This window comes from Eurytemora carolleeae, unplaced genomic scaffold, assembly GCF_000591075.1.
Source record: "Eurytemora carolleeae unplaced genomic scaffold, Eaff_2.0 scaffold198, whole genome shotgun sequence".
NCBI lineage: Eukaryota > Metazoa > Arthropoda > Copepoda > Calanoida > Temoridae > Eurytemora > Eurytemora carolleeae.
This window is the reverse complement of record NW_019396106.1, coordinates 60,593-71,187: the sequence shown is the minus strand read 5'-3', so window position 1 is coordinate 71,187 and position 10,595 is coordinate 60,593. Positions and strand designations below refer to the sequence as shown.

Genomic DNA, 10,595 nt, shown 5'->3' with positions numbered 1-10,595 from the left:
GTCCATATAATTCAGAAAGTTGCAATATACGACTTGTTTCGTAAAATAATCAGTTTAATTTTAAACAAATCATTCAGATATCACAACCTATAGTCATCGATTGTTTTTCAACGCATTTGCATATAGTTAATATTTCATAATATTTGTTATTTATTTTTTTAAATTTTATACAATGCACTTTTTTCCGCTAGGTGTCTCTGCCGCGTGTAATCATTCAAAGCATCGAGAGCTGAGACATCTGGCGGCCAACTATTTTGCCATTTTAAGTGCATTGTATACAAAACGAATATTAAATATTAACTATATACGAATGCGTCGAAAAATAATCGATGACTATAGATTGTAATTTCTGAATGACTTGTTTGAAATTAAATTGATTTTTTTACAAAACAATTTTCTAAATTAGTATGGACGTTCTTCAGTAGAAGTCGCTTTTAAGAATTTTCTCCTTATAGGCGCAACAGATAGAAGTAAGAATAGTAGCGATCAAAAGCGATTATTTTTCGCCGTAAGCATATACCCCCTTTAATTCCTCGAGAAAACTTCCTTTAAAAATGTCCACATGGATGAATAGATTAGATACATGGAAATACAAACAGTTTATTGTTTAACCTTGAATCTGATTGATTTGATCAAGATCTTCCTTGTTCTAGCTCTTCTCTGATTTTTTATTTTAGGATAATAGGATAATAAATAAATAAACAAATAATAAATAAACAAATAAATAAATATAAAAATAAACCATTTTTTTCAAGGCCAAGTTTTACATATATTTTAAAGTTCACGCAGTTATATTAAGAATGCTTTTACACAAAGAGCTATCAGCATTTGGCCATTTACTACTTTTTAATGGGACTGTACGCGTAATTTCAAGTGACCCTTCATGCAAAAATGGTAATCCCCAATGAACAACAGTACCCTTGAAGCCTTAATCGGATCAACAATGTGGAAGACAACGTCGTTTTTCTAACTCGAAAAGTGTTTATTTCTGTGAATTCTTCCATTGTTTCTTTTAAGCAAAAAAATGCGCAAGTATATATCTCATAATATTGAAGTATATCAGAAGTACATTTATTGCTTCTAGATATAAATACATATTAAATAAAGAGTGTATAAAAGGAGAGGAAGTTGAGAAGGTCTTCTCCGGTTCCAGGGTCCGACACGACTCCTTTGCGGATTTCCTAATCCTCTTTCGGGGATTTCATATCCTCTACAATATCACATATATCTTATATATCTCATAATATCACATATATCTCATATATCTCATAATATCACATATATTTCATATATCTCACATATCTCATAATATCTCATATATCTCATGCCGTATATTTGACAGTGTTTGACCTGGCTCATTAGACATGAAATCTTTTTTTTTTGGGTGTAGCCATTGTTGCTTAGGGAATTATTAAATGTCAGACAGTAAGTAAGACATTGAGAGATTTTCTTATTCAATATTGTGGATTGCATCTATTAAGCACAGATGAAAACAGTGACTTTTAAAAATCGCCCTGTATAATTCACATGTCTAGTACTCGATTTACTAATGTAAAACAAAAGAACAAGGCGTTGCAACACTTCAATTGCCCACCCGGCCATGAAAATTGATGCACCATTTCCAAATATGTCTGTTCAGTACATGCTTAAGAAAAAGGCCCAGGCCGAAACAAGTGTTTTTATGGAAGTTTTTTCATTTAAATTTTCCTTGATGAAAACGCTACTAAAATTAAATATTTCTAAGATTTGATTTTCTTTTCGTTCTGTTCTGGGATTTTTTGTTTCATAGTTTTTTTGGGATGAAAAAAACTTTTGTTCTTAAAAATCTAAGAAGAGAAAGAAAGTGAGTAAACAAGAATTATCTGAGAAAAGAAAATATTTTTGAAATAACAAAAGGTACAAAAACATGTTTTCTGTAAAAATGCATAAATAATATTTTTATCTTTCAACTTAGGAATAAAAAAGCTAAAAGAAAGATTTAAAGTCAATTAACTTTCTAGTCAAAAAGATGTATTAAGGAAATAAAGAAATAAAACTGTTCGAACCTTGTCATATATCATTTAGTTGTGAGACTCCAGGCAAAATGTCGAGAAATCATTTAAATTTAAAAAAGTTTTTTTTTGTACAGAAGGGGAGGGCCGGGTTTTTTTGTAATGTATGGGGCCGGGTTTTATGTAATAGAGAAGAGCCGAGGTTTTTGAACTAGAGGAGGTCTGGGTTTACTGTACAGGAAGAGGGCTGTGTGTGTTTCTGTACAGGAGGGGAAGTGCCGGGTTATCTGTACAGAAGGTATATAGAGAAGAGCCGGTTTCTGAACAGGAGGAGTCCGAAATTTAAAGAGTATTGTAGAACAAAACTCTCGAGTTTCCTTTTTGGGGTCTTAACATTTTGTAGATTTTGATTTAAGAGTTTCAACAAAAATGGAGAATATAAAGAAACTAAATGAAATAATATTTCATAACAAAAAGATTGATATCCACAATACTGACAAACCCCATTCATGAAACCCGGATTTTAAAACTGGTTTTCATAACGATACCTTGTCTTAAGTTTTGGGCTCTGGTTTTACTGTACAGGAGGAGGACTGTATTTCTGTAAAGGAGGAAGGGATTGGGTTTTCTGTACAAGAGGAGGGCTGGGTTTTCTGTGCAGGAGGAGGGCTTGATGTTAAGATATGAAAGCGTACAGCTGTCATGAATTTTTACTTTTTAACAATAATTACCCTGGACTAACCAGGGCGTGAAGCATTTGGTTTCTTCTAATTTAATTCATTCGCGGTAATTGGCCAGTAATTTAATAATATTTAAATTTACAGAGTTTTCTTTAAATACGCTAATGCCGACAAAACAGTATAAAAGAGAAGAAGCGAAAAAACTATGTTTAATGAGTCAAATTTTGTTCGAAAGTCATAGTTCTCTTGGGAAATCCGCATGAATACATACGTCACATTCCACAATATTATTCTGTTTTATACCTTCATCCTGGTTCAGCTACGAGATATCGAACTCTGACTCCAGGTGCAAGCTGAGTAAGGATCTAACTCCAACTAAAACCAGAATTATCTCCAGACTATGGAACGACGAAAGGAAACCCAACTTTCACCACCTACAGACACTGCAGACTTTAGACGATGAGATATTTGTATTCACGTATTCGGTAAGAAGGAGAACAATAAAGTGATCAAGTTATCCTACGGAGTTGTTAAGCTTCTCATGGGTTTGAAGATTCCAACATGATATAATCATTGCAATACTTTATTCCATCAATATTTTATGCCCTAACGAGGCTAGATTTTAAAAAAATTTAATTTACATATTTAACACTAAATTCTTTATTATGTTTCAAGCAGAAATTGTTTTAAATTTTTCTTTTCTTTTCTTCTTTCGGTCTTCAGGTTCAACAATCTAGGGACAAAAAATAAAATTAATAAAATATAAATACGACAATTTGGTTTTATAATATTTTCCACAACTCCACAATCATTAAATTGATGGCGATATGGTCAAAAAATTCAGTTTTTGCAACAAACTAAAATTTTTAATCGCATGGTTCAAACCTTTGATATTTCAAACATAGTTTGAAATATTTGAGATCTACGCGACATTGGGTTGCAATAGTTGTATTAACGGATTTGAGTCTTTGCTACAAACTCTGATTAATAATCCATATATCTTTGCAACCCTTTTTCTTTTCAAATTATGAATCATCCTATATAAAAAAGATAAGTTTGAAATATCAAAGGTTTACACTATCAGGTTGCAAAGATATAGGGATTAGAAGGTTTGAGCTTGTAGCAAAACCGAGAATTCGATCCAAGATGAATTCATTCGGAAGAAAATATTAACAATTCGGACTTTATGGCACTGCATGGTACTGCATTGTACTGCACGGTACTGCATTGTACTGCATGGTACTGCATGGTACTGCAGTACTGCATGGTATTGCATGGTACTGCATGGTACTGCATAGTACTGCATGGTATTGCATGGTACTGCAGTACTGCATGGTATTGCATGGTACTGCAGTACTACATGATATTGCATGATACTGCATGGTACTGCATAGTACTGCATGGTACTGCATGGTACTGCATTGTACTGCATTGTACTGCATAGTACTGCATGGTACTGCATGGTACTGCATAGTACTACATGGTACTGCATAGTACTGCAGTACTGCAAATTCAAATGTCCCTTTATTTAACAACAGTGCCATGTAAATCTATTTGAACAACAACAAAAAAGATATCTTAATTTTTCTGTCTGAAAAATGTTGAATCATGACAATTATCCTCTTTCTCTCTTGACGCAAGTCTGTTTAAAGAAAACCGAAATTGGAAATAATCAATTTTAAAATGGAAAAAGTTTGATAAATACATTTTTTTTATCATCAGACCAAGGCTTAAAGGCTTAAAGGGTACCGTTATGAATCGGACTGAAATTCTAAAAATGAATGGTCCCTAAAAATTGCAAATTGCTCGCGAATTTTACAGTTTTGATAGAAAATAGATTTTGCGTAAGCAAGCGCAAACGAGGCGCAATACAAAATTTTCTTCGCATTTGCGTATTTGCTTTCATAGCCCAATTTGCGCAATTTACGCCCAACGATTCCGCGCAATAGAAACCTTAAGCAGGCCCCAAATTATTTTAGTAAAAATTTAAGCCCTTGTAAAATATCTATTTTGATCTCGTGATTAGAGTAGAATATATTAACATATTATCAAATTATTTTATTATTTATTCTTGCGAAGAGAAATTATTCTGTTTAAAGAAAAAATAATGATTTTTAACAATGTGATCTTCTCATGATTTTGATGATCAAATTTCTTAAAGGGCTTAGTACACAGTTAATAGAACGTCGGACTGTGGCATCACTTTGAGAAGTTTGATAAAACTAACCATTATTTTTAGACTAATCTTCAGAAATTATTCAGTATAAAATCTCCGAAAATGATCTGTATCTTAATATTTTTCTTGAATAGTTTCTAAATAAACTCTATAGTCTATACCTGGTCTACCCACCCCAATATTCTGACAGTTACACAACTCCAGTAAATCAGAATGAGAAGTGTTTTAAAACTGGGAATTGTTCAAGAGAATTCAACGGTGTTTTGAACATTAATAATCCAGCAAAACTAGTAATGAAATTACTTGTAAGTACAGTGACAAAAAACTCCATGCAGAAGTTTTGTGTTTTAAATCTTGGGATCAAGAATTGAATTTCATCTTATACAGATCTAGGGATTAATTCAATTTCTTTACGATATCCTGTGGTGGCCATATTCAGCAGGGATAGCTAAAATAATAGAATCAATCACTGATCTTTAAATTTAAAAGCGCCCACATTGAATATCGAGATCGAGAGTTCAAGATGAACGATACTCCACACAAAAGTTCTCAGGTTTTATCACTCTCAAATCATAAAATACACATGACATAATGGCTTATATAAGTATATTTTTATATCACGGTTGCATGCTTTTTGCTAAATATTTCTGCATAAATTGTTTAAAAAAACACGACATAAATCTTAAAAATCAGCCTATTCTAAAGAATTGTTTCACATAAGAATACATCTATATATAGATTTAGCTTGTCTGGGTGTTTGTTTGTTTGTTTGTCTGTTTGTTTGTATCCAATAAACGTAAAAACGGCTGAACCAATCTGCAGGCCCAAATTTAGGGAAGGTTTATGGCCAACAAGACTTTAAATATCTAATCTTAAAATATTTTAATCTTAAATTTTGAAAATGCGCGAAAAAATATTATGAAATCCGCAAATTAAAATTTATAAAAAGCGTTGAATGAAAACGATAAATCCTGACACGAGTTTTCTATAAATAAAGATTAACCTTGAGGGGACCGGACGAAACATCAACAGATATTTCTCCCCAAATATCTCCGAACCTGCCAATGTTTGAACTTTCCTACAAAAAAAAATTTAACAAATTACTTTTGATATTTCAAACTTAGACTTTTTGATCCAACCAAATTCATAGTTTAAAATACTAAAGGTCTACAACATCGGGATACACAGATATAGGGATAAAAATCAGAGTTTGTTACAAGAAACTTCTTCATCATCAAGTTAATTATGCCCTCACATGAGATGGACCACGGTAGGGCATAAATGAAATATCAAATTTATGTAAATCGGAAAAAAAGTTTTAATTGAATTAAAGATTTCAAGTTTAATAATGTTTTTAAAAATGTTCACCTTTTTTAAGCGCATTTTCAGATATTGCTGGTGTAGAATGCCGCAAATAATTTTGATTTTATAGAACTTCCATCTTTTTTGTTATTTATAGTGAAAACCATAGAATTTTTCCAGGTGGTTCCATGGGGAAAATGATAGGCAGAGGTATACCAAATATTTTGCTATTTATTATATATCGCGATGGTTATCCATTACGGAGGCAGAAGAGATTTAAGTCTTACCTAAATTTGGCATCATTCTCATGGGTTTGAAGATTCCAACATGATATAATCATTGCAATACTTTATTCCATCAATATTTTATGCCCTAACGAGGCTAGATTTTAAAAAAATAGTTTTATCTTCTGCAGGAATTGGAAACTTTTAAACACAAAATAATCGAAAGAAGAGGATTCCGAGGTGGCTCGGACGAAAAAATTAGGAGAATGTGGCTCGGATGAGACATTGTTGTGGTTGACCTTCCTCCCCTCTTTGAATATCCTCTGGCAATATAAGACGACAATGACAAATTCAGAAAAGTATGTGCATGCATATATCGCACTTTTGCTTAATTCCACAAAAAAAAATTGACAATGACAAAAATAAACTAAATTTATGTATCTTTAAAATCTGTAAAATTAATCTAGAAAAATTATCCAAAGAAAAATAGAAATACTGTAATGCAAATATATATCTATATATATCTAGCTGTCTAACTGTATGTCTGTGGTGTATATAATACATGTTTAAATAATATTTATGTAGATTGTTAATGACTTGATTGACATGTAATTGTTTAGTTGTGTTTAAATATAACCTTGTAAAATATCAACATGTGGTTTAAGAAGTTCAGAGGAAGTAAACTTTAAATATTATCAGCTTCCAAATACATTTTCGAAAAATAAAAACAACGTATATAAGGCTTATAGCTTTATTATGCAAAAACGCGATGGAAATTGTCGCAAACAGCTTTGATCATTCTGGGCATGTGTTCCAAACATGTGAGCATGATCTGCTGTTTTTCTAAATTTGATGAAAATTATTATAGATTTTCTGATGAATAAAGGTTTATATTTCACTGACGTCAACCAACAGAAAAAATCTGATATGAGAGTTTTTTAAATTAGTTTTTCAAGCTATATTCATTTATTTTTTTAATATTTCTTAGATTGGTTGTCTCTAAACCTTTAATCGAAAATGTTAATAAAAAACTTGATTTTTTACAGAAAAATTTGGAATACTAACATCGACCAGAAGAAAACATAACATATAATACACTTTTGTATATTCTACTTAGTCATAAAATAGTTATCTCTGTTTGTGTGTCTGTTTTTTTTTTGCATGAACGACATGGCATTGTGGCAGAGGCGTACTCCAGAGGGCAATTATCTATTGCTCCCTAGGGACGGGGGGGGGAGGGGTAGGGCTCAGCACCTGTTGGGGCCGACAAACCAAATATTTCACTTACACCTCTATATTCTGATAAACTACCTGGCATTCTGGAAGGCTACGGCTCAGAATAGATTTACAGTTTGGAGATGAAGTATCTTCAGTATTATCTTCAACTAGAAACCGTCCTGTAGGAAGTTTAACCTAAATTAAACTATAAAAATTAGAATAGAGAACTAGAGTTCAAANGAGGGATGAAGTAAGTCGAACAATTTGAAAACTATTAAGTTGGTTCACTTTTTAAGATTTTTTTGATTTCCAGGGAAAGCTGGGTTCCCAAGCTAGTATTCTGTAATCTTAGGCGGGAACACATCAATAATCTATGGTCTACATATAGATGTTAACTTATCCAGTAAGAACAAGATAAGAATTAAAATAAAAGAGAAAGAAACTTTGTTTATGAAAAATAAGTTTTGTTGTTGTATATGAATAAACCAAACCAAGGGTTGGAGTAGAATTAAATATAAACGGTAAAGGTTAAATAGGGTTAGAAAGGAAATGAGAAGGTCATAAAGGATATTTAGCTATAGAAAGGAGTCACTTAAAAAGAGAAAGGTAAAGAGGAAAAGGTCAGACAGGAGAAAGTAAGAAAAGAGAAGGTCATAAAGGATATATAGCTAAAAAGGAAAAAGGTTAGAAAGGAGAAGGTTAGAAAGGAAAAGATCAGAAAGACTAATTAGAAAGAAGAAGGTTAGAAATGAGAAGATCAGAAAGACCGATTAGAGAGGAGAAGGTTAGAAAGGAGAAGATTATAAATGAGAAGATCAGAAAGGAGAAGATCAGGAAGTCCAATTATAAAGAAGAAGGTTAGAAATGAGAAGATCAGCAAGGAGATGATCAGAAAGACCAATTAGAAAGAATAAGGTTAGAAATGCGAAGATCAGAAAGACCAATTAGAAATGCGAAGATCAGAAAGACCAATTAGAAAGGAAAAGATCAGAAAGACCAATTAGAAAAAAAGAAACTCAGGAAGACCCATTCGAAAGAAGAAGGATAGAAAAGATAAGAAAGGAGAAGGATCACCTGTTGGACATTTCCCTCCTGGAAAACTACAGGAGCTGATAGATCCTGTTGTGCAGGAAACCCGGAGCTAAACCCTACTCCAACCATAACCAGGAAAGCAACATCAAACTGGAACAAAAGATTTAGTTTTATTATTTAAAAAAAATGTCATAAATATTTGCGCTAGAGTAACTAGTGGATTTCTAAACAAAATGACAAAGTATGAAACGAAATATCCCAGAATTGTTAAAAGGAATAAACTTAATTTCAAGAGACCCTCCACAAATTGAGTGGAATGCTTAATCCACAACGGTACCGTTAAACACTTTGTCCGATCAAGATTGAAGGAAGTAAAGGTAAGGAAAGGGGGGGGGAGGTTTGGTTTACATTTTACTGAAACGTATTAGAACAGCTCAGGATTTACTTTGAAAACGAAGAACATCTAGCCATGCCCTGTCCGGTCAAGGATTTGTTATATTTTACATTAAAACCAGTTCTTGAGCTGTCCTAGAATTAAATGTAATCAAACCATTTCCCCCCTTTTATCTATTTCTACTTCCATCGGTGAACCTTAATAAAAGGTCAAAATTAGAAAATTTAGCTGTGCAACTGTTTCTTTATTTTTCTGAACTTTCTGCAAAAATAAATCTATTAAGGGGACTGTACGCGTAATGTCAAGTGGCGATTCATACAACGATAACAATGCCCGGCAACCTTGAAAGCGTTTTCTGATCAAGTATGAATTAGATATCAATATTATTGTTCCTTTAAACTGTTTATTTTTGTTTAAGGCTTCTTTGCGAAAGTGACTTGCGCATTCTTTGTTTATATTTGAAGCAACACGGAGTTGTTAAGTTACATATATGATCAAGTTATCCTACGGAGTTGTTAAGTTACATATATGATCAAGTTATCCTACGGAGTTGTTAAGCTACATATATGATCAAGTTATCCTACGGAGTTGTTAAGGTACATATATGATCAAGTTATCCTACGGAGTTGTTAAGCTACATATATGATCAAGTTATCCTACGGAGTTGTTAAGCTACATATATGATCAAGTTATCCTACGGAGTTGTTAAGCTACATATATGATCAAGTTATCCTACGGATCAAGTTATCCTACGGAGTTGTTAAGCTACATATATGATCAAGTTATCCTACGGAGTTGTTAAGCTACATATATGATCAAGTTATCCTACGGAACACGGAGTTGTTAAGTTACATATATGATCAAGTTATCATACGGAGTTGTAAAGTTACATATATGATCAAGTTATCCTACGGAACACGGAGTTGTTAAGCTACATATATGATCAAGTTATCCTACGGAACCTTTAAATCATCTAAATCCTTGAACTGAACTTCTTCAATTCTTGGAATTTGAATAGATGAAAACTTGTCTCAAGGGATAGCATTCAATTGAAATCCATTTGTTGAATACTGCTTCAGGGACTAGATATTCACACTTTCTTTTATTATTTTCATACTTCTATCAAATCAGTGTTTTATTGATATTATTGGTATCTATTCATTATCTTTAATTTCTTCATAAATTTCTACATACTTTCATTCATTCCTATATACTTTCTTTCATTCATCATTCACTTATACTTTAAGCTCTACATTTAATAAAGCTATATTCAGGAATATGTTCGCCAGAGCTAGTTAAACGGTCGGACCAAATTCGATGAAATGTTTCGTGTGAACCCTGGGGTTTAAAACATCGTAAATTTGTGAAATTCCACGGACAACGCCAGGCACTTCAGCTTACTACCAAGCAAGTGTAAATGGCGAGAGTAACACTAATTGTGAATAATAATATAAACTTGGGCAACGTCGGGCAATCCAGCTAGTGTATTTATATATATCTACATAGATATCATAGATATCATATATATATATATATATATATAGATATACATATATCTACATAGATTGATTAGAGTAG

General features: G+C 32.4%; 1 protein-coding gene across 1 annotated transcript; it reads right to left on the bottom strand.

Annotated features, from left to right (window-relative positions):
- Window positions 1-3,315: 3,315 nt before the first annotated feature.
- Window positions 3,316-8,773, bottom strand: LOC111695105 (uncharacterized; the record flags this gene model as incomplete). The annotated part of the gene is given in 4 exon segments (XM_023464296.1): window positions 3,316-3,404; window positions 5,851-5,925; window positions 7,685-7,786; window positions 8,666-8,773. Coding segments are annotated over 4 exon segments (348 nt in total), but the record flags the coding sequence as incomplete, so codon positions are not given.
- Between the last annotated feature and the right edge of the window lie 1,822 nt (window positions 8,774-10,595).